Source organism: Belonocnema kinseyi, chromosome 1 (genome assembly GCF_010883055.1).
Source record: "Belonocnema kinseyi isolate 2016_QV_RU_SX_M_011 chromosome 1, B_treatae_v1, whole genome shotgun sequence".
In the NCBI taxonomy this organism is placed as follows: Eukaryota; Metazoa; Arthropoda; class Insecta; order Hymenoptera; family Cynipidae; genus Belonocnema; species Belonocnema kinseyi.
The window spans coordinates 150,151,954-150,179,894 of NC_046657.1; the positions used below are offsets into that span (position 1 = coordinate 150,151,954).

The 27,941-nt window shown below is 26.8% G+C and overlaps 2 protein-coding genes across 3 annotated transcripts in view; one reads left to right on the plus strand and one right to left on the minus strand.

Moving 5' to 3' along the window:
* LOC117172967 (sin3 histone deacetylase corepressor complex component SDS3) overlaps positions 1 to 21,093 on the plus strand; it is a 30,102-nt gene extending 9,009 nt beyond the window's left edge. Inside the window, exons 3-9 of one of the 2 annotated variants that reach the window (XM_033361297.1) lie at positions 196 to 309; positions 5,552 to 5,753; positions 12,932 to 13,115; positions 13,231 to 13,351; positions 15,653 to 15,737; positions 15,814 to 15,935; positions 20,415 to 21,093. In XM_033361297.1, coding sequence (XP_033217188.1) covers positions 196 to 309; positions 5,552 to 5,753; positions 12,932 to 13,115; positions 13,231 to 13,351; positions 15,653 to 15,737; positions 15,814 to 15,909 — 802 coding nt within the window. In that variant the 3' untranslated portion in view covers positions 15,910 to 15,935; positions 20,415 to 21,093. The remainder of the gene's footprint in view (positions 1 to 195; positions 310 to 5,551; positions 5,754 to 12,931; positions 13,116 to 13,230; positions 13,352 to 15,652; positions 15,738 to 15,813; positions 15,936 to 20,414) is intronic. The other variant, XM_033361304.1, reaches the window with a different exon arrangement.
* Positions 20,269 to 27,562, minus strand: LOC117172979 (E3 ubiquitin-protein ligase MARCH2-like). Its single transcript, XM_033361318.1, has 2 exons — positions 27,236 to 27,562; positions 20,269 to 20,920 (listed from the first exon to the last, which is right to left on the minus strand). Exons 1-2 carry the CDS (start codon positions 27,479 to 27,481, stop codon positions 20,411 to 20,413), a joined length of 756 nt encoding a protein of 251 aa, XP_033217209.1. The 5' UTR covers positions 27,482 to 27,562; the 3' UTR covers positions 20,269 to 20,410.
* Positions 27,563 to 27,941: the final 379 nt, after the last annotated feature.

The following is a 27,941-nucleotide window of genomic DNA, read 5'->3' on the forward strand; positions in this document are numbered from 1 at the left end:
TTTTTTCAAGACTCATAATTTTAGTTAAAAATTTATTTATTTATTGGGTAAAAAAGGTTCTTCTTTATTTATCCTTTTTGATAGAAAATTAATCTCTAGTTGAAAATTCGACTAACTGGGATTTTTTAGCAACCCTGTCACTGTAAAAGTGTTAATTAATTATTGTGGTTGTAAATAATTAATAATAATTTACAGGGTTTACCAAGATAAGCTCGCTAGTTTGAAGAAGCAATTACAACAGTTAAAAGATGGAACACATCCCGAATATAATCGGAAATTGAAAAGACTCGAGGCTCAATATAAAGAAAGGTTTGCATCGTTCCATCGATTCTTCATTTTTAAATTGCCTTTTAAATTACAGTTTAAGTTATAGTGGTCTAAAAAAAGGCTTTTTTTCTAAATCACTCCCCTATAAATTGTTCCTTTGCCTTGGAAATTTTATTTGATTCCTTTTTTTTTTACTTGAAACCTCATTTGATGAAAATTCTTCTGTTTCGGTAGAAAATAAATCTTCTTGGTTGAAATTTTAGGAATTCGTGTACAAATTCAATTATTTGGTTAAAAATTATCCAAATTTATAGACATTCAACTGTCATGCGAAAAAGTAATTTTTTTTTAGAAAATTCAACTAGTTTATTAGAAAATTCGGTGTAAAAATTAATTCTGGAAATTTAAAAATGAACGCCTAAATTTTTTTTTAATATTTTATCATTTTTATTTGAAAATTCTACTACTTGAAACCTCATTGTTGAATTTTTTTTCGGTAGAAAATTAAGTTTCCTCGTTGAAATTTAAAGGATTTTTTTTGAAAATTTAATTTATTGGTTACAAATTTTTCAAAGTTATAAGAAATTGAACGATTTTGCGAAAAAATCATTTTTTTAGAAAATTCAGCGAGTTTATTATAAAATACAAGCATTTAGTTTCAATGAAATTTTTTGTTCAAAATTCATTAAAAATATTGAATATTGATCCTTTTTGATAGAAAAATAACTGTTCGGTTGGAAATTTTTCTTGAATTTAACAATTTTTCATTCAAAGTTAAAATATTTTTTGGATAAAGTATGAACTGTATTACATTTTTTGCTAAAAATTCATCTCTTTTGGGTAAAAATTAATTTTTCTTTAGAAAATTCAACGACTTTGCGCGAAAGTAATTTTTTCGAAAATTAAATTAGTTGATTATAAAATACAAGCATTTCGTTTCAATTAACTTTTTTGTTGAAAATTCATGTAAATTATATTTCTTTATTTTTTTTCGGTAAAAAATTAATCTTCTTCGTTTAAAATGAATGTTTTTGGTTGAAAATGATTTTTTGTTTAAAAATTCAAATGCTTTAAAAAAGCATTTTTGGAAAAAACATTAATTTTTTTAATTGAAAGTAAGTTTCATCTCTGGTTGAAAAATTTATCTTTTTTTTTTATTCATGTAGTTTTTCAGTAGAAAATTATTCATCTATATTAAAAATTCCTCGTTTTGGGTTACAAATTGAACCATTTGGTTAAAAAAAATCACTTTTGGTAGAAAAATAAACTGTTCGGTTGAAAATTTTTCTTGAATTTAACAATTCTTCATTTAAAGTAAAAATATTTTTGTGATGAAGCATCAAATGTATTATATTTTTCGCCGAAAATTCATCTCTTTTGGTCAAAAATTAATTTTTCTGTAGAAAATTAAAAAATTTTGTTAAAAAGTAATTTTTTAGGTTTCTGGTTAATTAATTTAGTTGAAAATACATTTTTTTACGTTTAAAATAAACGATTTTGTTAAATAATCATTGTTTTTTTATTCAACATTTATTTTTTAACTGACAATTTAATCACCGCAGTTTAGAATTCATAATTTTAGTTTGAAATTGATCTCTTCGTTGTTTTGTTTTCCTTCTTTTTTTGTAAAACCTTTATGTTTTTAACTGAAAATGTAACTATTCCATTTTTTGTGGAAATTTATTAATTTTAGTTTTCAAGTTCATTTATAGTTGAAAATGTATATTTTTTAGTAGACAATTAAACTATTTGATCAAAATTTGAACTAGTTTATTAAAGATTCATTTTTGTGGTTTAAACTTTTTGATTTTAATTGAAAATGACTTTTTTGTGTCGAAAATTAATTTTCTTTAAACTGAGAATTGAAGTATTCCAGTTTTTAATGTAAATTTCTATTTTTTGATTGAAAATTAAATTACTCGGTCAAAAATTCATATATTTCGTAAAAATTTAACTATTTTGTTCAAAATTCGTTTGTTAAAAATTCTTTTGTGGAAAATTAGTAAATTTATCTTTTTTAGGTCAGAATTTAACAACTTGATTAAACAATCAAGTATTTGTTTAAAATTCGTGTTGTTTGGTAAAAAATTAATTTTTTAAAATTGAAAATATAACGGTTTAATATTTAATTTAAGAAATTTTCTTTTCTATTTGAAAATGCAACTATGTGGCTAAAATTTATCTTTTATATTTTAAGATTCATCTGTTTGGTTGAAAATTCATTGTTGAAAACTTCGCCTTTTTCGATAGAAAATTAATCTTCTGGGTCGAAAATTGGTTTTCAAAAGAAACTGTTTTGCTCAAAATTCGTTTTTTCAGTTGAGGATTCACCTTTTTTTTAAACTCGCCTTTTTTATTGTCATCAATTATTACTTTTTTTTCATTATTTAATTTCTTTTCGTTAAAATTGAATTTTTCTGTAGAAAATTCAACATCTTTGGCTAAAAATTCGTTGTTCTCGTATAAATCAGTTGTTTAAAAAAAGTTGAATCCATTTTTTTCTTTTAAATTTTTTTTTCTTTGAAAATTTAACTATTTGGTTGAAAATTCATGTATTTCATTAAAAATATTACTTTTTCTCTGGTCAAAAATTTATATTTTAGTTGAAAATTTAAGTATTTGGTTAAAAGTTCATAAATTTGTTTAAAAATTTATCTTTTTTATTTGATAATGCTTGAATTGTATTAATCATTCTTCTTTTTTTTGTAATAAATACATTTTTGGTTTAAAATTCAACTTTTTGGTTCAAATTTGTTTAATTTTGTTAAAAAATTCATCTCTTTTAGTAGTAAATTAATCTTGTTGTTTAAAAATTCTTCCTTTTTAGTTGATAATTGTTGAATTTTATTGAAAATTGTTTTTTGGTAGTAAATACATCTTTTGGTTTGAAAATACATTTTTAAAGTTTAAAATTCGTCTTTTTTGGTAGTAAATTTATTTATTTTTTTAAATTAATGAAATTTTTTGTATAAAAAAGTAGAAATTTCAACTTTTTGGTTGAGAACTCTTAAATTAAAAAAAATCGTCTTCATTGGTAGCAAATTAATCTTTTTGTTTAAAATTTTTTCTTTTTTAGTAGATAATTCTTGAATTTTATTGAAAATTCGTCTTTTTGGTGGTAAATTAATTTTTTATTCAAAAATTCAACTTTTTGGTTCAAAATTCTTGATACATTTTTTAAAGTTTAAAACTCGTTTTTTTTTTGGTAATAATTTTTTTTATATTAAAAGAAATTTTTGTATAAAAAAGTTAAAATTTGAACTTTTTGGTTGAAAATTATTAAATTTTTAAAAAATCGTCTTCGTTGGTAGTACATTAATCTTTTTGTCTAAAAATTCATCTTTTCAGATGAAAATTCTGGAATTTTATTAAAAATTCATCGTTTTTGGTAAAAAAAATAATTTTTTGCATAAAAATTCATATTTTTGAATTGAAATTTCAACTTTTTGATTGAGAATTCTACAATTTTATTATAAATTGTTCTTTTTTCGGCAGAAAATCAATCTTTTTGTTTAAAAAGTTAAACTAATTGGTGGAAAGTCGAACTTCTTTCTTAAAAATTAAAAAAAATGTCCTTCCTTCTTTCAAAATTTAACTTTTTTTTAGAATTCTTGAATTTTATTGAAAATTTGTCTTTTTTGGTAGTAAGTAAATTTTCTGGCTTAAAAAATTATGTTTTTTAGTTGAAAATTCAACTTTTGGTTTAAAATTTGTCTCTTTTAGTAGTAAATTAATCTTCTTATTTAAAAATTAATCTTTTTTAGTTGAAAATTATTGAAATTTATAAAAAAATCGTCTTTTTTGTAGTACAAGAATGTTCGTTTTAACAATTCATTTTTTAAAGTTTAAAATTCGTCTTTTTTGGTAGCAAATTTTTATTTTTATTTAAAAATTAAAAGAAAGTTTTTAAGTTTAAAAAGTTGAAATTTCAACTTTTTGATTGAGAATTATCAAATTTAAAAAAATCGTCTTCATTGTTAGTACATTCATTTTTTTTAAATTCATTTTTTTTTAGTTTAAAATTCAACTTTTTGCTTCAAAATTCTTAAATTTTGTTGAAAATTCGTCTTTTTTAGTACAAAGTTTTTATTTTTGTTCAAAAATGAAAATTTTTTGTTCAAACAATTTGAAGTTTTAACTTTTTGGTTGAGAATTCTTAAATTTTATTTAAAAAAATCGTTTTCATTGGTATTACATTAATTTTTTGCTTAACAATTCATATTTTTAAATTAAAATTTCAACTTTTTTATTGGGAATTCCTCAATTCTATTTAAAAATTGTTATTTTTTCGGTAGAAAATTAATCTTCTTGTCTAAAAATTCAACTACTTGGTGGAAAGTCGAACTTCTTTCTTAAAAATTAAAAAAAATGTTCTTCCTTTCTTCAAAATTTTACTTTTTATTTGAGAATTCTTGAATTTTATTGGAAATTTGTCTTTTTGGTAGTAAATAAACTTTTTCGTTTAAAAATTCATTTTTTTAGTTGAAAATTTCACTTTTTGGTTCAAAATTTGTGAATTTTGATAAAAGTTCATCTCTTTTAGTAGTAAATTGATCTTCTTATTTAAAAATTAATCTTTTTTAGTCGATAATGATTAAATTTGATTAAAGAATTCGTCTTCACTCCTAGTACATTAATCTTTTTGTTTAAAAATTCACCTTTTTTAGTTGAAAATTCAACCTTTTGTTTCAAAATTCTTTAACTTTTTACAAAATTCGTCTTTTTTGGTAGCAAATTTATATTTTTGTTTAAAAATGAAAAGTAAATTTTTTGGTTTAAAAAATTGAAATTTCCACTTTTTGGTTAAAAATTCTTAAATTTTATTCAAAAATTCATCTTGACTGGTAGTACATTAATCTTTTTGTTTAAAAATTCATCTTTTTCAGTTGATAATTCTTGAATTTTATTGAAAATTCGTATTTTTTGGTAAAAAATTAATTTTTTGCTTAAAAATTTATATTTTTTAATTGAAATTTCAACTTTTTGATTGGAAATTCTTAAATTTTATTAAAAATTTTTTTTTTTCGGTAGTTTTTGTTGTTGTTATTTGATAATAATAAAAATAAAAAGACAGTAAGGTTGGGTTGGCTTTTCCAGTTTCTTTTCTCTTTTTTTATATTTGTCAAAAAAATAAATTTTTTCTTCTCTCTTCTTAGGAAAACATTATTATCTTTTTTTTTCTTCAAATTTCAATAGGAACATTTTATGCTCGTTATCAAACATTTGGTCGTTGGATTCTCGGTTTTATTTTCAGGAATAATGAACAAGATTGTATTTCTTTTAGATTAAGATTAAATGCAATACATCGCGATTATCTCACCGAATGGGTCGAAAGAGATTACATCCTAGAAAAAAAAGCGGCAGCCAAAGAATTTGAGGAAAAAAAGATCGATTTAAAAGAAAATCTGATCACGGACATGGAGGAAAAACGGAAAATGATAGAGTCCGATCGGCACACAATGGAGCTCACGGGTGATTCTATGGAGGTAGAACAAAATAAAAATATTTCAAGAAATTACACGCCTCACAGACTGGTCCTTATGTCCTCTATTGTGCCCTATATTCAGTTAAGGCCCCTAACAGCCCCCTTTTCAATATTTGGTTTCTATTTTTCAATATTTTGAGAAAAAATACCAAAAACCAGGAAATTTCACTTTTTATTTATTTTTTTCAGGTAAAATCACTATAGTTCTGAATTGTCTTGAATTATTTTGAAATATTTCAGGGTATTTTTCAAGATTCCGAGAAATTTTTAATAGATTTTAATCATTTGAAAGGGCTTTTATTATTTTAGGATATTTCGAAAAATTCCAAGAAGTGTTCAAGAGCTTTTGAATGTTTCAAAGTATTTGAAAGGATTTTAAATATCTTGGGGAATTTTAAATGATTCCGAAAAATTCTTAAATTAGTTTTATTCATTTGAAGCGATTTCAAATTCTTTGAAATATTTTACGGGACTTGCAAGGTTTTAAGATATTTTAAAAGATTTTACAGGATTTTATCAGTTTTCCGAGGATTCTAATGACTTTTAAAAGCTCGTAAGGTATTTTTATATATTTTTCAGCATTTCAGGAAATATCAGTTATCATTTATGCTGATTTTTTTTTCAATTCTTTGGAATCCGTGTGAATTTTGAATTCAATGAATTTCTTTTGAATACAAAAAAAATTGTGTTTACTTGATCATCAATATTTAATTAATTAAAAATTCTTCTTGTTTGGTTGAAAATTCAACTTTTTGGTTCAGAAATCTTGAATTTTATTCAAAATTCATATTTTTTGTTAGAAAATTGAAATTTAAACTTTTTCGTTGAGAATTCTTTAATTTTATTAAAAATTCGTCTTCTTTCCTAGTAAATTAATCTGTTTGTTTAAAAATGCATCTTTTTAGTTGCAAATTCAACTTTTTTGTTGAAAATTCTTGAATTTTGTTAAAAATTCTTCTTTGGTAGTAAGTACATTTTTTCGTTTAAAAATACATATTTTTTAGTTGAAAATTCTTAATTTTGATTGAAAAATCGTCTTTTTGGTATTAAATTAATTTTTTTGTTTAAAAATTCATCTTTTTTTTTTTGAAAATTCAACTCTTCATTTAAAAGTCTTGAATTTGGTTAGAAAATTATCTTTTTCATAGTAAATTAATCTTTTGGTTTCAAAATTCCTCCATTTTAGTTGAAAATTAAACTTTTTATTTCAGAATTCTTGAATTTTATTAAAAATTCGTCGTTCTTTGGTAGTAAATTAATCTTTTTGTTTGAAAGTTGATCTTTTTTAGTTGATAATTTTGGGATTTTATTGAAAATTCGCCTCTTTTTGTAATAAATTAGTTTTCTTTGCTTAAAAATTCATATTTTTTGTTTGAAAAATCATCTTTTTGTTTGAGAATTCTTGAATTTGATTGAGAATTCGTTTTTCTTGATAGTAAATTTTTTTTTTGTTAAAAAATTATTCATTTTTTAGTTTCAAATTAATCTTTTTGCTTAAAAATTCTTTTTTAGTTGAAAATTAAACTTTATTTTAAAATTATTGAATTTTGTTAGAAATTTATCTTTTTCATAGTAAATTAATCTTTTGGTTTAAAAATTCTTCTTTTTCACTTAAAAATTTAACTTATTGATTGAGAATTCTTTAATTTCTTTAAAAATTCGTTTTTTTTCTGTAGTAAATTAATCTTTTAGTATAAAAATTCATCTTTTTTAGTTGAAAATTGTTTTTGGTTCAGATATCTGGAATTGTGTTAAAAAATTTTGATTTGTAAGTTGATTTGTAATAAAGGGCCCTATGCGTATACTGTTCTAAATAAAATAAAATTTGTACTTTTTTCGGCAGAAAATTAATCCTTTTGTTAAAAAATTCAACCACTTGGTTGAAAATTGAAATTATTTCATATAAATTTAAAAAAAATTCTTTCTTTCTTCAAAATCCAACTTTTTCGTTCAGAATTATTAAATGTTGGTGAAAATTCATCTTTTTGTTAGTAAATTCATCTTTTTGTTTAAAAATCCATCTTTTAGTTGAAAATTTAACCTTTTAGTTCAGAATTCTTGAATTTTTTCCAAAAATCGCTTTTTTAGTAACAAATTAATCGGTTTGTTTAAACATTCATCTTTTCCAGATAAAAATTCAACTTATTGATTGAGAATTCTTTAATTTATTTAAAAATGCATTTTTTTCTGTAGAAAATTAATCTTTTTGTTTAAAAATTCAACCACTTGGTTAAAAGTTGAACTTCTTTCTTACAAATTAAAAGAAAAATGTTCTTTCTTTCTTCAAAATTTAACTTTTTTGTTTCATAATTATCAAATTTTGATAGAAATTCGTCTTTTTGTGGTAAATTAATTTTTTTGTTTAAAAACGCCTCTTTTTTAATAGAAAATTAATCTTTTTCTTTAAAAATTCTGCTTCTTTAGTTCAAAATTCAACTTTTTGTTTCATAATGTTAGAATTTTATTGAAAATTTCTCTTTTTTGATAATAAATTAACCTTTAAGTTTAAAAAGTCTGCTTTTTTAGTTTAAAATTCAACTTTTTGGTTGAGAATGCTTAAATTTTATTAAAAATTCGTCTTCATTGGTAGTAAATTGATCTTTTTTAGTTGACAATTCTGGAATTTTATTGAAAATTCTCCTTTTTTGGTAGTAAATTAAGTTTTTTGCATAAAAATTCATCTATTTTATTTTTTAAACTCAACTTTTTGGTTGAAAATTCTGGAATTTTATTGAAAATTCGTCTTCTTTAATAGTAAATTAATCTTTTTGTTTAAAAATAAAAAAAGTTGAAAACTCAACTTTTTGGTTGAGAATTCTTGAATTTTTTTATGAATCATCGAATTTTTCTCATTTCTCTTAAATTCCGCTAAATTCACTCAAATTTTAGACATTTTTTTGATTAAAATTTGATTCTAACTTATTTGAATTCTTTAGAATTCAACTCGAATTGTTTTGCAGAGATTAGTCACTTTTTTTATAAGAAATTAGTATGATTTACAACATTTCAAGTGACTTGAAATTATTTTTTGGAATTCACCATGACTTATTAATTTACCCTAAATTCTTTAAAATTTTTTGGATTTTTCTGGATTTTTTTTATTTGAATTTTTCTAAATAAAAATTCTTTCTAAATTCGTCTTTTTTGGTAGTCAATTAATATTTTTAATAATTAAAATTTCTTCTTGTTTGGTTTAAAATTTAATTTTTTGGTTCAGAATTCTTGAATTTTGTTCAAAATTCGTATTTTTTGGTAGCAAATTGAAATTTCAACTTTTTGGTTGAGAATTCTTTAATTCTTTGAAAATTCGTCTTCTTTCGTAGTAAATTAATCTTGTTGTTTAAAAATGCATCCTTTTTAGTTGAAAATTCAACCTTTCGGTTCAGAAATCTTGAATTTTGTTTAAAGTTCGTCATTTTGGTAGAAAATTAATCCTTTTGTTTAAAAATTGTTCTTTTTTAGTTGAAAATTAAACTTTTAATTTTAAAATTTTTGAAAAATTCGTCTTCTGTGGTAATTAATTAATTTTTTGTTTGTTTAAAATTCGTCTTTTTACGGTAGTAAATTTATCTTTTTTTTTGAAGATTAATCTTTTTTAGTTGATAATTCTTGACTTTCATTGAAAAATTTTCTTTTTTTAGTATTTAATTAATTTTTCGTTTAAAAATTCATTATTTTTAGTTGAAAATTCAACATTTTGGTTCAGAATTCTTGAATTTTGTTTAAAAATCGTCGTTTTGGTATCAAATTATTAGTTATTATTAGTTATTATTAGTTAATTATTAGTTAGTAAATTTAAATTTTAACTTTTTGGTTGAGAATTCTTTAATTTTATTAAAAATTCGTTTTCTTTCGTAGTAAATTAATCTTTTTGTTTAAAAATGCATTTTTTTAAATTGAAAACTAAACTTTTTATTCCAAAATTATTGAATTTTTAAAAATTTCGTCTTGTTTGGTAATAAAAAAATATTTTCATTTAAAAATAAATCTTTTTTAGGTGAAAATTCGTCTTTTTTGGTAGTAAATTAATCTTTTCATTTGAAAATTTATCTTTTTAGTTGATAATTCTTGAATATAGTAAATTAATATTTTTATATCAAAATTCTTCTTATATGTTCAGATTTATTGATTTTTTTTAAATTCGTCTTGTTTGATAGTAAATACATTTTTTTCGTTTAAAAATACATCTTTTGTAGTTGAAAATTCTTGAATTTTAGTGAAAATTCGTCTTTTTTGGCAGTAAATTAATTTTGTTGCTAAAAATGCATTATTTTTTATTTGAAAACTCACTTTTTGATTGAGAATTCTTGAATTTTATTGAAAATTTGTCTTTTTTTATACAAAATGAATTTTTTTGTTTAAAAATTATTCGTTTTTTTTTTGTTGAAAATTAATCTTTTTGATTAAAAATACGTATATTTTAGTTGAAAATTCAAGTTTTTTGATAGCAAATTCATCCTTTTCTTTAAAAATTGTTCTTTTTTAGTTTGAAAATTAAACTTTTTATTGTAATATTATTGAATTTTTTAAAATCCGTATTTTGTGGCAGTAAATAATTTTTGTCGTTTAGAAATACATCTTTTTTAGTTGAGAATTCTTGAATTTTATTGAAAATTTGTCTTCTTTGGTAGCAAATTACTCATTTTGTTTAAAAATACGTCTTTTTAGTTGATAATTCTTGAGTTTGATTGAAATTTTTTTCTTTTTTTGGCAGTGAATTAATTTTTTGTTTAAAAATTCATAATTATTAGTTTCTTTATGCAAAATTCTTAAATTTTGTTAGAAATTCGTATTTTTTGTTAGCAAGTCGAAATTTTAACTTTTTGGTTGAGAATGATTAAATTTTATTAAAAATTCGTCTTCTTTCGTAGTAAATTAACCTTTTTGTTTGTAAGTGCATCTTTTTTAGTTGAAAATTCAACTTTTTGGTTCGGAAATCTTGAATTTTGTTTAAAATTTCCTATTTTTTGCGAGAAAATTAATCCTTTTGTTCAAAAATTCTTCTTTTTTAGTTGAAAATTCTTGAATTTGAATGAAAATTCGTCTTTTTTGTTAGTAAATTAATCTTTATTTTGATAATTAATCTTTTTTAGATGATAAATCTTGAATTAGATTAAACATTTTCTTTTTTTGGTGGTCAATTAATTTTTTTGTTCGAATATTCATTACTTTTATTTGAAAATTCAACTCTGGTTGAGAATTCTTTAATTTTATTGAAAATTCGCCTTCTTTCGTAGTAAATTAATCTTTTTGTTTGAAAGTGCATCTTTTTTAGTTGGAAATTCAACTTTTTGTTTCATAAATCTCGAATTTTGATTAAAGTTCGTCGTTTTGTTAGAAAATTAATCCTTTTGTTTAAAAATTGTTCTTTTTTGTTTGAAAATTAAACTTTTAATTTCAAAATTTTTGCATTTTTGTAAAATTCGTCTTCTGTGGTAATAAATTAATTTTTTTTTGTTCAAAAAAACTTTTTTCGTTGTTGAAAATTCGTATTTTTTCGGTAGTAAATTAATCTTTTTTTTTTTTTTTGAAAATTAATCTTTTTTAGTTGATAATTATTGAATTTCATTGAAAAGTTTTCTTTTTTTGGTATTAATTTTTTTTGTTAAAAAATTCATTATTTTTACTTGAAAATTAAACTTTTTGGTTCAGAATTCTTGCATTTTGTTTAAAATTCGTCGTTTTGGTAGCAAATTATTCCTTTGATTTACAAATTCTTCTTTTATAGTTGAAAATTAAACTTTTGATTTCAAAATTATTGAATTTTTAAAAAATACATCTTGTTTGATATAAAATAATTTTTTTCATTTAAAAATACATCTTTTTCAGTTGAAAATTCGTCTTTTTTGGTAGTAAATTAATCTTTTCATCTAAAAGTTTATCTTTTTAGTTGATAATTCTTGAATATAGTAAATTAATATTTTTATATAAGAATTCTTCTTGTATCTTCAGAATTATTGATTTTTTTTTAATTCGTCTTGTTTAGTAGTAAATACATTTTTTCGTTTAAAAATACATCTTTTCTAGTTGAAAATTCTTGAATTTTAATGAAAATTCGTCTTTTTTGGTAGTAAATTAATCATTTTGTTTGAAAATATTTCTTTTTAGTTCATAATTCTTGAATTTGATTGAAAATTTTTCTTTTTTTGGTCCAAATTTTAACTTTTTCGTTAAGATTTATTAAATTTTATTAAAAATTCGTCTTCTTTCGCAGTAAGTTAATCTTTTTGTTTATAATTGCATCTTTTTTAGTTGAAAATTCAACTTTTTGGTTCAGAAATCTTGAATTTTGTTTAAAATTTCCTATTTTTTGGGAGCAAATTAATCCTTTTGTTTAAAAATTCTTCATTTTTAGTTGAAAATTCTTGAATTGTAATGAAAATTCGTCTTTTTTGGTAGTAAATTAATCTTTTTGTTTAAAAATGCATCTTTTGTAGTTGAAAATTAAACTTTTTATTTCAAAATTATTGGATTTGTAAAAAATTCGTCTTTTTTGATAGTAAATTAATTTTTTTGTTTAAAAATTCATATTTTTTAGTTGCAAATTCGTCTTTTTTTAAGTAAATTAATATTTTCATTTGAAAAATTCATATTTTTAATTTGATAATTCTTGACTATAATATAATAATTTCTAGTCCGTGGAGAGAAGGATAAACGAGAAATAATAAGCGAACGGGTAGCTTAATAATCACAAGTTTACTCAGTTTACGTTCTCACGTTGCTTGCTCGAACCAGACTGGCTCGGCCTTTCTCTCCCGCTCGCTCGCAAGCGCGTTTCGGTGACTGGAAAGGGGAGGGCCTCACGCAAGATAACCAATCAGAGCTCGAGCTCAAAATGAAACTTCCCGGTAACGAGTTTTAGAAGGTTCTCGATTCCTGGTAATATCCTGTTTCGAGAAGCTTCGAGAAATGTAAATACAAACTATCTTCTAAAAATTATAACTTTAATTCTAAATACATTAAAATGTTACGAAAATCAATGGATTTTTTATTCTTTATTCTAAACATTCATTCCAATTAATTTGAATTCTTTTGAATTTAGCTTGAATTGGTTTGAAGTATATTTTGTCCCATAGGAACCGGTGAGGCCTGAAATGAATAAAAAGTTTTTGTCTGGAAAATGAAGGAATATAAATCTTGTCTTTCTCTCTCTCTCTCTCTCTCTCTCTTTTTGCTCAGGTGAAACCGGTAATGACGCGAAAACTGCGCCGACGGCCGAACGATCCTGTGCCGGAGAAGGTGGAGAAGCGGCGAAAACCGCCACCTGCCCAGTTGAATTACTTGCTGGACGAGAAGGAGATTGACAGTGACTTGAAGGCGATCAGTCGCGGCAAAGTATTGACGACCACTGTCCGGAAACCAGGTGCGTTTTTCCTTCAAGGACTGAGCATGAATTTTCTCTCAATATTCTAGCACGTGCCAAGCAGAGGTTTGGTTTTCCACTTGTCCTGACGACTCTTTCCTCTTCTCCGTTCCAGTGGTAATGCAGCAGCACTACAGTCCGGTCAGTGTACCAACTCCTCCGCTGAGCGTCTCCACCGACTCTTCGCTTGTCGAGACACGAATAGAGGACGGCAAACTTCTTTACGAGAGAAGATGGTAAATTGCTGTTTTTTTTCAATTTAGACAATTTTTTCTAGTTTTTTTTCTTTCTTCTTCTTCTTCTTCTTCTTCTTCTTCTTCTTCTTCTTCTTCTTTTTAAAGTATGTAAGGTAAGGTTTTTAGTAGTTGGTTTTTTTTTTTTTGTAGATGTTGAATGTTTCTGGTGAGATGATCGATGCATCTTTTTGGTTTGAAAATTTAGGGTTTTTAGTTGAGAATTCAACTTTTTCGTTCAGAATTCTTGAACTTTATTGGAAATTCACCTTTTTTGGCAGTAGATTAATCTTTTTGTTTAAAAGTACTCCTTTTTTAGTTTAAAATTCAACTTTTTGGTTTAAAACTCTTGAATTTTTTAAAAAATTTGTCCCCTTTGGAAGAAAAATAAGCTCTTTGTTTAAGAATTCTATTTTTTTAGTTTAAAATTCAACTTTTTGGTTTGAAGTTCTTGAATTTTTTTCAAAATTTGTCTCCTTTGGTAGAAAAATAAACTTTTTGTTTAAGAATTCTGTTTTTGTAGTTTAAAATTCAACTTTTTGGTTTAAAGTTTTTGAATTTTTTCAAAATTTGTCTCCTTTGGTAAAAAAATAATCTTTTTGTTTAAGAATTCTTCTTTTTTAGTTCAAAAATTCAACTTTTTAGTTTAAAATTCTTGAATTTTAAGAAAAAATTTGTCTCCTTTGGTAGAAAAATAAACTTTTTGTTTAAAAATTCTATTTTTTAGTTTAAAATTAAACTTTTTGTTTGGGAATTCTGGAATTTTTTTGAAAATTCCTCTTTTGTCATTATTAAATTAATTTTATTATTTAAAAACTACTCATTTTTAATTGAAAATTAATCTTTTTGTTTCAAAATTCTTCTTCTTTGTCTAAAATTCAACTTTTTTGGCTTAATATTCTTGAATTTTGTTAAAAATTTGTCTCCTGTGGTAGCAAAATAAACTTTTTGTTCAAAAATTCAATTTTTTTAGTTTAAAATTCTACTTTTTGCTTGAGAAATTCGTCTTTTTTGGTGGTAAATTAATATTTTTGTTAAAAATTTTTAAAAAATCCGTCTTCTTTGTTAGTAAATTAACTTTGTTTATAAAAATATAAAATAAAAAATGGTGTAAAAAGTTGAAATTTCAACTTTTTAGTTCAGTATTCTTGTATTTTATTAAAAATTCGCCTTTTTATGTTAAATTAACATTTTTGTTTAAAAATAAAAAAATTTTGTTTGTTTGAAAAAGTTGAAATTTCAAGTTTTTAGTTTAGTATTTTTGAATTTTATTAAAAATTCGTCTTTTGTGTGGTAAATTAATATTTTTGTTTAAAAATAAAAAAAATTGTTTTAAAACGTGGAAATTTCAACTTTTTTGTTGAGAATTCTTGAATTTTATTAAAAATTCATCTTGTTTGACAGTAAATTAATCTTTTTGTTTAAAAATAAAAAAAATTTGTTTTAAAAAGTTGAAATTTCAACTTTTTAGTTTAGTATTCTTGAATTTGATTTAAAATTCGTCTTTTTTGTGGTAAATTTATATTTTTGTTTAAAAATTATAAAATATTGTTTGTTTTAAAAAGTAGAAATTTTAACTTTGTTGTTGAGAATTCTTGAGTTTTATTAAAAATTCGTCTTATTTGTTGGTAAATAAATCTTTTTGAATAAAAATAAAAAATTGTTTAAAAAGTTGAAATTTCAACTTTTTAGTTTGTTATTCTCGAATTTGATTAAAAATTCGTCTTTTTTGGTAATAAATACATTTTATGGTTTTAAAATACATCTTTTTTAGTTGAAAATTCATCTTTTTTGCTGGTAAATTAGTATTTTTGTTAAATTTTTTAAATTGTTTAAACAGTGGAAATTTCAACTTTTTTGTTGAGAATTCTTGAATTTTATAAAAAATTCGTCTTGTTTTTGTGGTAAATACATTTTTTGGTTTAAAAATACATCTTTTTAAGTTGAAAATTCGTCTTTTTTGCTGGTAAATTAATATTTTTGTTTACAATTCTTTTTAATTGTTTGTTTAAACAGTGGAAATTTCAACTTTTTTGTTGAGAATTCTTGAATTTTATTGAAAATTCATCTTCTTTGGTAGTAAATACCAAAATTATAGGTGTCCTTGCATAATTTATAATTATGAGCACTGATTATTATTTTTTTTTAATAGTTTTATTTTATATGAAATAAATTGCTCACATTTGAAATAAATATCGAATAAGTTTTCGTTCCTCAGTTTCTTTTTATTTTAAAATGAAGTATAAATTACAAATGTAAATGTTTTTTTTTACGAATGAAAATATGACTATTATTCAATGACAGGTTTCACCGAGGTCAATCAGTCTACGTGGAAGGCAAGGATTTATCGAGGTTTTCCGCAAATATATCAGCGATTGGAACGGAGGCTGTAAGTAATTTTATTCTCTTTATCGGCAAATTTTTTGAGGTGCAATTTTTAGTTTGTTGTCTTCTTTTTGTTCAAGATTTGGGTAAAGAAAGTTACGGACGGAAACAAAGTACGGATATATACGTCCCAGTTAAGCAGGGGGAAGATTTCCATCAAACGACGCGCGAATTAAATAAATTCATCCTAATACCTACGTATGTAAGTGTGATTATTGCTTTTAATATTGTTGGTATTTCCACATCCTGAAAACAGAAAATTCTCACGCTATTAAAAAAAAAAGATGTTAAAATTTAAATCGTATTTACCGAAAGCGGCTTTGCATAATTCACTTAACATGCCCCGTATTTCCCCTAAAAGTCCCCTTTTTTCCTTCCATGGAATTTTTGGAATCTGTAAATTTTTCGAAATATTTTGGCATTTTTATTATTTTTAGATATTCTCCATATTCGTGCTCATATAATTCTAAGTTTCTGTTTAAAAATTTATTTTTATGACTTCAGTCGTGATTTATTAGTGACAAGTAAAAACGGTAGCAAATACGAAAAACCATGCGCATGAGCAATTCCATGCAGTGTTGCCTTTTTGAGTACAATTGTACTTTTTGCGTCCTACTATCGGCTGGTGAGTACATGAGTACGCCTCTCGAATTTTCAGTACAATCGACATTGTACTTTTTTTTAGTACATTTGAGTACACATTTATCATTTGTTCGTTGGCTAACGTGTTCATTCATTAGAGGAATGGAGCCAATGAAAGAACACGTTTGAGAATATTGAAATCTAGTGGTGTTCTGTAATTGGCTGTTCATTTTACGCTTTGCTTGCATAAGATTTCACCCTAGATTTGAAAGCAGTGATTCCAACTTTGGCATGTTGAGCTACTGCGCTTGACTGGCGCAGCGGCCCTCATTAGTCGGTATTGGCGCGCCAAATAAAAATTAAAACTTATATTTATACAGACCGTCATTTCGACCCCTCATTTATATACATTATTTTTTCCATCAAGAATAATTAATTGACATTTTGTATTTGGAATATATTTTTCATTTTTAAAAGATTTTTTTTAATAAAAGAAAGTTCACAAATTGTAAAAAACTTTATCATTTTTTGAAAGAAAAACTTTAAAAAGTGATAGTTGACATTACTCAAGATTTTTATATCAACTTTTGAATTTCGCGCTAAAATTTCGTTGGATCAAGTCTATTCCGAGGCGCTGGGGTCGAAAGTACAATTTCAGACTTTTCAGTACAATTTCTTGCTAACGTGCGAACAATTCCCAGATATCACTATGGCAATCCTGATTCCATGTCTTAGTTATCTGAAGAATTTAGACTATTATTAGTAGTCCTGATGAAAATTTTTGTATTTTTTTCTCTAGGTGTTTAAAGAAATAAAGCCTAAAATGATTTTTGAAAATATAATATTTTGAAGAAATGCGTTTGAAAAAAATGTCCAAAACTACATTTTATTACGAATAATGAAAAAAATACACCTTGATAGCATTAAAATCACCAATGTTGTGAGGGTTACAAAAAAGGAGACGAAAATGTTCAATTTGGAATATCTCCCAAGTTTTTGGAATTTTTCAAAAATCATTTTCAGGTTTTCTTTTCAACACCTAAGTGAACAAACACTACAATTCTCATCAAGATTACTAAACATATCTTAAATTCTTCAGATGATTTGACATGGAATTGGTTGCGACATTACAGTTATACAAAATTTGGTGTTAAATCAGGGACTCGAACTATGGCCAGGAGTAGATATTGAATCACAAAGAAACAGCGATGCGACAAAAGCATGATAGGGAATGGGGAGTTAAAGCGTGGACTCGAACTGTGTTTAGGAATAGATGTTGAATCACAAAAAAAGCGATGCTACATTGCAGTAGCAGAAAATAAGGAGTTAAAGCACGAGCTCGAAATATGGCCAGGAATAGATAGTGAAACACAAAGAAAAAATGAAGGGACGTTGGAGTAATAGAAAATGAGTATTTAAAGTACGGGGCCGAACTATGGTCAGGAGTAGATAGTGCATCATAAAGAAAAATTGATGCGACATTAAATTAATAGAAAATGATGAGTTGAAGCACGGGCTCGAACTATGGTCTGGAGTAGATAGTGAATCAGAAAGAAACAGCGATGCAACAAAAGAGTGATATGAAATGGGGAGTTAAAGCCTTGAATCGAACTATGGTTGGGAGTAGATATTGAATCACAAAGAAAAGGGAATGCTACATCACACTAATAGAAAATTTGGAGTTAAATCAGGGGCTCGAACTGTCAGGAGTAGACAGTGAGTTACAAAGAAACAGTGATGCAACAAAAGACTGATATGAAATGGGGAGTAAGGCGCGAAATCGAACTATGGTCAGGAGTAGATAGTGAATAAGAAAGAAACAACGATGCAACAAAAGAGTGATATGAAATTGGGTGTTAAAGCGTTAACTCGAACTATGGTTAGGAGTAGATATTGAATCACAAAAAAGGGATGCTATATTACAGTATCAGAAAATAAGGAGTTAAAACACGGGCTCGAAATGTAAGCAGGAGTATATTGTGAAACATAAAGAAAAATGGATGCTACATTATATTAATAGAAAATAAGGAGTTAAAGCACGGGCTCGAATTATGGTCAGGAGTAGATAGCGAATCACAGAGAAACAGCTATGCAATACAGAAGTGATAGGAAATGGGGAGTTTTGGGCGCGAAATCGAATCGTGATCAGGAGTAGACATTGAATCACAAAGAAAAGAAGAGGCTACATTACAGTAGCAGAAAATAAGGAGTTAAAGGACGGTCTCGAAATATGGTCTGGAGTAGATAGTGGAACACAAAGAAAAAATGAAGAGACCTTAGAGCAATAAAAAACGGAGTTAAAGCACGCGCTCGAATAGGAGTAGATAGTGAATCTCAAAGAAACAGCGATGCAACACAAGAGTGATAAGAAATGGTTATTTAAGGCGTGAAATTGAACTATGGTCAGGAGTAGATAGTGAATCACAAAGAAAAAGGGATGCTACATTACAGTAGTACAAAATAAGGATTGAAGGCACACACTCAAACTATGATCAGGAGTAGATATTGAATTATAAAGAAAAAATGAAACGACATTAGAGTATCAGAAAATGGAGAGTTGAAGGACGGATTCGAGCTATGGTCAGGAATATAAAGTAAATCACATGGCAATTAAGTGGCTGGTCTGATTATGAATAAGAGAGCAAGACAGCATGTCAAGAGGCATGCATTTGTATTTTCCAGATTGTATGGACTGGAATGAAAGTAAATTTATTAAACTTCGAATTGGATAGAAATATTTTCCAGTGGATTGACGACTCCTCTTTAATAAATTGAAACTTTAAAATACTACCATTATAATAAACAAGCTAAATATCCGGGTATCTACCTCAAAAGAAAATCAGGGATTTTGTTCACCCGAAAAACCGAGAAATAATAAAGAATTTAATTCGGAGGCCGAGATTTTGTATTCAATTGTAATAAAATTAAGCGATTAAACGAACTTACTTCAAGTGAAGTTAAATCGAAATTATGCTGGTACACATTTTTCGAATAGACCAGGCATGTTGCAAGTTGCTGGTTTCTTAATCCTAACTATCAGTAGTTCAAAGCTCTAGTTAATCATATAGAAGATAAAACGAATATTTGATAGGCGATTCAAGTATTTGGTTAAAAATTGATCTTTTTAGTCAAAAATTGAACTATTTGGTTAAAAATTAATTTTTTTGTTGCCTCGCTCATTCGGTTCTAGCCTCTATATACTTTCAGGGACTATGGAGGGGAAGGAGTTATATATTTTTAGATTAGTCGATCATTTATGTACTGCTTGTTTAAACAATAAATTCGTTTCACAGAACAACGGATCTTCATAAAATGGGTCATTGTATGCCTAAACCATATATTTGTAATAAACAAGCTCTTTTCTAAGCAAAAGCTAAACAATATATCTCCTTCGTAATTTGTTTTTGGATCTCCAAAATTACCCTTAACCCTGTCCGTATCCTGACGTTGGACTCCAACGCATCCATTCATTTCTCCTTGTGGAATGATTCTTCCCCATTATCGCAAGTACCTATATTATTATATAAAGCGTTCGAAAAAAAGTATTTTATTTCATTCCGTTCACCATCTACTGGGACGTTGCACAATGTAATAAATAATCTTACGATTCCCACTTTTATTTCATACCACAGCCTCTTGCCATGCTGTCTTTCGCTCTCATTGACAGTCAGATCGAACCCTGGCGTACCTTGTACTACGGACCATAACTCGAGTCTGTTCTTTAACGGCCCATTTTATATTAGTCTAATGACGCATCTTTTATTCTCTATGATTCTCTATCTACTCCTGACCATAGTTCGAGGACTCAAAATTCTTCGTTTTCAATCTAAAATCCAGTTTCTTTAAAATATTAATATTTATTATATTCTATTAAAAATAGAAAAAGTCGAAGACGAAATAAAAAAAATAGTTTTTCATAATTCTATTTACGAATGAGAAAATAGTTACAACTATCTAGGAAAACAATATATTTGATCCTCAGACAATTCCGTGAAATCACTAGGGCCAGACTGCCCGATTTCATATGAAATGCCCGTTGATGAAATTCAACACTTTTGAATTTTCGAGAACAAATTAATTGACATGAATTAATTTCTAGGTGTATTTGTCTGTAAATCTGAGCGGAAGTTCGGCTTGGGCGTTAGGTGCGACCAAAGGTAAAGTGACCTTGACGGCGCTTGTCTTTTGCCACCAGTAGAACCAGACCCGCTGATGGTACCCGATGGCCGTGTACATCCAGACGAAATAGGAGAAGATGATGAGCGTCATCATTGCCAGGAGAGAGTAAGTGGTCCATCGAGCCGGAGGAAAGTTGTCGTAGGTCTGATTTTGCGAATAAAAGTCGGCCGCAACCACGCAGACGTAAGAGCAGGCCACGGTCAGCGGAGTGACAAGCAGGCAGCGAAGTACATCAGAGTGCAGATTTCGCACGGAAATTCGGTGCCTCTGATTGCCGAGGCAGAGCCAGACCGGAATTGACTGGAGGGCGCGGTATCGAGGTGTTCTTTCGACTTGGAACTCGTATCTGCAGAGCTCGCAACTCTTTCTGTTGCTCTCTTCCAGCCATTGCTCCAAGCAGGTCAAGTGAATTGCTCCGATCGTTCCCTGGGAAAATAAGGAGACTTTCTTTTAATTGTACATAAGCGGAAATTAATTATTAAAACTTAATGGTGGGTTAAGTTGCTCGCGCCTTGACAAATCGGCGTCAGAGAATCGATATTGAAGACCAAGATTGTGGGTGCCTTCGTAATATATGTTAATAAAGTACTTTTGATTTACAGGGTGACGTTTGTTTTTTTCTTTGAAAAATGTCTGGCAGTTTTTACTGTTAGATTTCATTTTCATGGTGCCCTTTTTCCCCGGATTTATCCTTTACTTTCTAAAATACCTTTTCCCCATTTTTTCCCCACAAAGTTTCGTTTCAATTTTCAAGAATATCATTTATGAAATCTTTAAAATCGTGTGAAATTCTTTCAAATCTTTGTAACGTATTTCACACCTTCTGAAATCTTTGTGAAAATATTTAAAGAAATTTGGAATTTCTGAAATTTTCCGAAATCTTAGAAAATTTTGAAAGTAGTTTGTTAAAAAGTAGTTTTTTTGGTTTAATTTCTACGTTAAAAATTATAATCTTTTTTGTTTGAAAGTCATACTATGTTTTCTCTGACAGTGCTTATTTTGGGATCGTTTCGTATTGCGCATGCGTCGCACTAACAACTGGATTGCAGAGAATTGAAGGTGACTGGATACTAGCGCACTCTGCCGCTTCGGGGAAGAAGCTCGGGTATTTCAGCTGGAAGTTTAGTTTCTACAATGCGTCTTCTCTGACAGTTGAAAATTTTTTGCATAAAAGTTTTATCGTAACGATTTTTAATAAAAATGCTACATTACTGCATAGAGTTAGTGGTTGTGACAGGAGTACAATAAGAAATAAACGATTTTAGTTTTTCGAACTTCCAGTAGCGAATCCGACAACATAAGTATAACAATAGCGAATACAATTGTTCTCGTAGAAACAATATGAAGGGCGCCTATTAGGTATTTTCACTTGAATGACCAGCTAACTTCACTTCTTTGATTGCTGTGGAGAGCACCCCAGCAAACATGGTTACAGAAAAGATCTGTAGATGTTCTAGAACACAACGGAACATGTTCTAGAAAAGGTTAGGAACAGGTTACAAACATGCAAGTAATTGTGTCATCCCCCATACGCTAGAACAATTCTGTAACAGTTCTAGAACCCCGTGACATACGATTTGTAACAATTCTAGAACCCTGTTACCAGTGTTATGTAATAATTCTGTAACAGATCTAGAACGCTGTAACAACTGATCTGTAACATTTCTAGAACAATTCTAGAATTCAATTACAAATGTTGTATAACAAATCTTCAACAGATCTAGAACGCTGTGACAACCGATCTGTAACATTTCTAGAACAATTCTAGAACTTCGGTACGCTGGGCTGTGAAAAACCTAGGACAATTCTATAACAGTTTTACAACTGTTACACAGCCACACAAAAAAAGTCTGTGGATCTGGTAACAAGATACACGTATTCCTATGGATTTTGGGGGGCTGAATTCAAATTCGGTATCAAAAATCACCCATCACGTCATGGTTGAGCCATAACCTCAACAAATGACGAAAAATCATGCACTGCGGCAAATAAATTTCAAAATAATGCCAGTGATGCAAATTTTCACTTCAAAAACATGTGGACAACTGTGAAGGATCAACTCTTGCCTGATATCAACTTATTTAGCATAACTTTACCCAACAGAACCTGACCTCGCCTAACAATGTGTGTGCTACATCGAATGGGTCAACTCGAGCCTAACCTAGAAATAAATCTAACCTAACCTCACGAAACACAATTAAACTGATTGTGTTGTCCCGTTGTGTTTGCGGTACCGTTTCATTCAGCTTCGGCTTAACCTACATAGAGGTTTAACCTATCCTAATCTAACAAAACCTGATCTAACCTAACCTGGCCGAATGAAATTCAACCACACGTGTAGCTATGTAAGCGTACGGTTCTCAGTCTTAAATGTGTGCCACATTTAATAGGTTAACTCAATCTTAATCTACAAATGAATCTAACTTAACAGAACTTAACGAAATTTTGCTTAACGCAAGATAAAATGTAAACACGAAAGATAGTATAAATATATCCCTTAAGTTTAAGAAAAGCAGAGAGAAAAAAATCTTGAATAAAACTCTTATTCATTTGCATGTTTAAGTTACAGTTCTACATTTTAATTGATACAAACATTGTCAGGTTAATTGAAATGGGGTCAATTCTACTTGTAGTTCTAAGTTTCTTCAAATGAGTAATGTGCGTCTAAATTTTTAACCACCTGTAGTACAATGAAATGAATTTTATTGTTTTATAACGGGAACACTAAAGTTTTGTTGCGTTAAGCAAAATTTCGTTAGGTTCTGTTAAGTTAGATTCATTTGTAGGTTAAGATCGAGTTAACCTATTAAATATAGCACACATTTAAGACTAAAAACTGTACGCTTACATAGCTACACGCGTGTTTGAATTTCATTCGGCTAGGTTAGGTTAGGATAGGTTAAACCTCTATGTAGGTTAAGCCGAAGCTGAATGAAACGGTACCGCAAACACAACAGGACAACACAATGAGTTCAATTGTGTTACGTGAAGTTAGGTTAGGTTAGGTTTTTTTAGGTGAGGATAGGTTTGACCTCTTTGCAGGTTGAGTCCAAGCTGATTCAAACGGTACCGCAAACACAACGGGACAACACAATCAGTTTAATTGTGTTTCGTGAGGTTAGGTTAGGCTAGGTTAGATTTATTTCTAGGTTAGGCTCGAGTTGACCCATTCGATGTAGCGCACATTTGCTACTGGGAAAATATGCTTCCAGAGCTTTACGTGTGGTCCAATAAATTTCTGTTAATTCAGGTTAGGTGAGGTCAGGTTCTGTTGAGTAAAGTTATGTTAAATAAGTTGATATCAGGCAATGGTTGATCCTTCACAGTTGTCGATGTTTTTGAAGTGAAAATTTGCCTCAGTGCATGATTTTTCGTCGTTTTTTGAGGTTATGGCTCGACTATGACCTGATGGGTGATTTTTGATACCGAATTTGAATTCAGCGCCCCAAAATCCATAGGAATACGTGTGTCTTGTTACCAGATCCGCACACTTTTTTGTGTTGCTGTGTTATTTATCAAATATGGTACAGTGTTATGTACCCATCACAGCAATAGGACGGATACATTTTGATCCGGAATAGCAAGTATGCAGTCCCAACTAAAAAAAAATTACACGTCCGAGATATCTACATTGGGGCTATTCGCAAGGGTCAGGCTCGACCATAATGTTAACGAACTAATCTTTGTTCCTAATTCGTTCTAGAACACACTTGTAACAGGGTTCTAGAACTTCCATATAATATTGTTACGGCACAGTTCTAGAATAAACTTGAAACAAAAATTATAGAGCATCTATTATCAGATGAACAATTCCATAGCAACTGTTACAGAACAGTGCTGTCACATAGTTCGAGAACAGTTCTGTCACAATTTTCTGGAATACTGTTACCTTTTTGTTCTAGAACAGTTAGGTCCCAATTTTGTCACAGTGTTAAAGACCACTGTTACCTTTTTGTGCCAGAACAGTTTTGTTACTACCTTGCAACAACTTTTATAGAACACTGTTCCTTTTTTGATCTGGAAAAGTTATAGAACGTGTTTCCTGGGACAATGGACCAAATGCATGGGATTCGGTCCATTTTTGCCCTATTTTACTAATATCTTCGTGAAAGGTACTTTTTTTTATAGTTATAATTGAAAAATAGTTTTTGTTTGTTAAGAACTATTTAATAACGTAATAAAACTATGGTTATCATTATTCATTACGAAGATAATAAAAAATTAAAATTTTGTACCATGCATTTAGTAGATTATGTTCCCCTCAGCATTCAACGAAGTAAAGTTACTTGGTGATTAAAGTGAAAATACTTCCTTTTGGGATCTGAAGACTTGGGTGCACCACTGTCGTGAAACTAGGTTGCATTTTTAATTGGGCTTGTAAACAATTTTACCATTGTATTTATTAGTTTTCAACCAAGTAGTTAAATTTTCAAGCAAGAAAATTATTTGTCTACAAAAAAAAACAATTTGTAACAAAATACATGAATTTTAAATCAAAAAGATGAATTTTTAACTGAAACAATACACCTCTAACAAGAAATGAATTTTTAATAAATCTGATAAACTTTCAACTCAGAACATTAATTTTTTTACAAAATAACATTTTTTTCTAATACAATACACAAATTTTCATGAAATTAGTTGAATTTTCAACTAAATGAAGATCAATATCCCACCAAAAATGTAATAGTCAAATTTTTAGTAAAACAAATTGAATTTTGTCAACAAATAAGAGGAATTTTCAACCAAAAATGGAATAATTAAATTTGTGGGTAAAATAATTAGTTTCCAACTAAACTAATGAATTTTCAACTAGAGTGGTCAAATTTCAAAATAAAAAGATGAATTTTTCAACCAAGAAGATTGATTTCTAACAAAAAGACACATTTTCGACAAAATACAATTTTGCAATGAAAAGGATAAATTTTGTCTACAAAAAATTTGCAACTAAAAGGATGGAATATTTAATTTGAATATTAACATTTTTAGCAACAAATAATTTTCAACCAAATAAAAAAATAAATTTAAATAAAATTAAATTGGTTAATAAATAACAATTTCAACCATGTAGTTGAATTTTAAACTAAATAAAGATCAATATTCCACCACAAATGTAATAGTAAAAATTCTAATTGAAATATTGAGTTTTGTCAACAAAAAAAGGAATTTTCAACCAAATGAAAAACTAATTTAAATTAAATTAAATTGGCTAATAAATAATAATTTTCAACCATGCAGTTGGAGTTTAAACTAAATAAATATCAATATTCCACCAAACATGTAAAAGTAAAATTTCTAGTTAAAATTTTGAATTTTGTCAACAAATTAGCAATTTTCGACCAAAATTGGAATAGATAAATTTTTAGGTAAAAATATTAATTTTCAACCAAACTGATCATTTTTCTACTAAAATTATTAAAATTCAACTAGAATAGTTGAATTGGAAACCAAAACGATGAATTTTCAGCCAAGACTATTAATTTCGACAAAAAAGATAAATATCCAAAAAAATACAATTTTTAACTAAAAAACATAAAGATTGTCTAAGAAAAATTTGCAACAAAAACGATGGCATATTTAATTGGAATTTTAAGATTTTCAGTAAAAAATAATTTTTAACCAAATAAAAAACTAATTTAAATCAAATTAAATTGATTAATAAATAACAATTTTCAAGCATGTAAATGAATTTTAAACTGAATAGAGACCAATATTCCACCGAAAATGTAATAGTAAAATTTCTAGTTAAAAAACTGAACTTTGCCTATAAAAAAAAGGAATTTTCAACTAAAAATGGAAGAGTTAAATTTTCAGGTAAAAAAATTAATTTTTAACCAAACTGATAAATTTTCCACTAAACTGATTAATATTCAACTAGAATAGTTGAAATTCAAAACCAAAATATGAATTTGTTAACCAAGAAAATTGGTTACTACCAAAAAGACATACTTTTAACAAAATACAATTTTACAATAAAAAAGATAAATTTGATCTACAAAAAATTTTAAACTAAATGAAGATCAAAATTCCACCAAAAATGTAATAGTAAAGTTTCTAGTTAAAAAATTGAATTTTCAATCAGTATTTTAGCTAAATTCAGCAAATGTTCGGTCTTACGGTCAATGATAAAATCAAAATAAAAGCATCCGAAATAACATGTGAAAAACATATTTATTTCTTTTAAAAAAATCCTCAACGTTTCGACCAACACTGCGGGTCTTTATCAAGAGTCGATATAAAAATCTATAATTTAATAACAAATTGTATGAGCGTAAGCTGTATCTACAATTGTTTTGTATATTTGTTAAATTGAATTTTGTCAACAAAAAAAAGGAATTTTGAACCACTAATGAAACAGTTAAATTTTCAGGTAAAAATATTAGTTTTCAACGAAACTGATGAATTTTTAACTAAACTGATTAATATTCAAATAGAATAGTTGAATTTCAATTCAAAAATATGAATTTTCCACCAAGAAGATTAATTGCTACCAAAAAGACCAATTTCCAACAAAATACAATTTTTAACTAAAAAATATAAATATTGTCTAATAGAAATTTTTAACTGAAATGATGGGATATTTAATTGGAATTTTAACATTTTCAGTAAAAAATAAATAATTTTCAACCAAATAAAAATCTAATTTAAAATAAATTAATTCGGTAAAGAAATAAAAGTATTCATAACCTGATAATGAAAAAATGTTAATAAAAAATAAAAATAGGAAAATGTTTCTCAAACCTTGCACCAACAAGGAAATACAATCTGCGCGGTTTGATGAGAGTCGTAGCAAATTCGGCAACTGATGTCATCCAATCCTGAAATTTCGCTGATCGCAGATCTACTTTTTATTGCCAAAGAAAAGTTGTCTTCCGGTAAATCGAGAGAAGCATTTCCGGTTTTAATTTCTTTTAATTCCAGTTCCACTCTGTCAACAATTTCTTCTAAAGTACTGCTAACTGAATCGAGTTCTCTACAAGCTGCCATTATATTTTAATTTTTTTATTTCATTTACTTTGCCAAAGGCTAATTTTATCACATTTTCTAACAACTTTTGTTAACTGTCATTTACGTTTCTGTCAGTTGGAAAGTACTGAAAATCATAAGCAGTCATAAATTAAATTAGGTTATTTTTCAGTAAAAAAAGAATTTTTACCAAGAGTTAAATTTTTCAACAATATAATTTAATTTTTACTAATAAGATGAATTTTCAAGCAAGAAAAATAATTTTCTATAAAAAACACAGATTTAAAAAAAATACATGAATTTTTTCAACCAAATAGTTGAATTTTTAAACAAGAAGATTAGCTTTTTACTGAAAAAGACGATTATTTAACAAAATACACGAATTTTTAAGAAAATAGTTAAGTTTTTAACTAAAATTAAGAGATTTTAAACTTTGAAACAAAAATGAAGTAGTTACATTTTGAGCTAAAAATATTAATTT

Bases quoted from the DNA above. Each gene is read 5' to 3' on its own strand.
- LOC117172979 (XM_033361318.1), bottom strand. From the start codon at position 27,481: ATGGCAGCTTGTAGAGAACTCGATTCAGTTAGCAGTACTTTAGAAGAA. The intron at 20,921-27,235 runs GTTTGAGAAACA...TTATTTTCCCAG, and splicing joins TATTTCCTTGTTGGTGCAAG to GGAACGATCGGAGCAATTCA.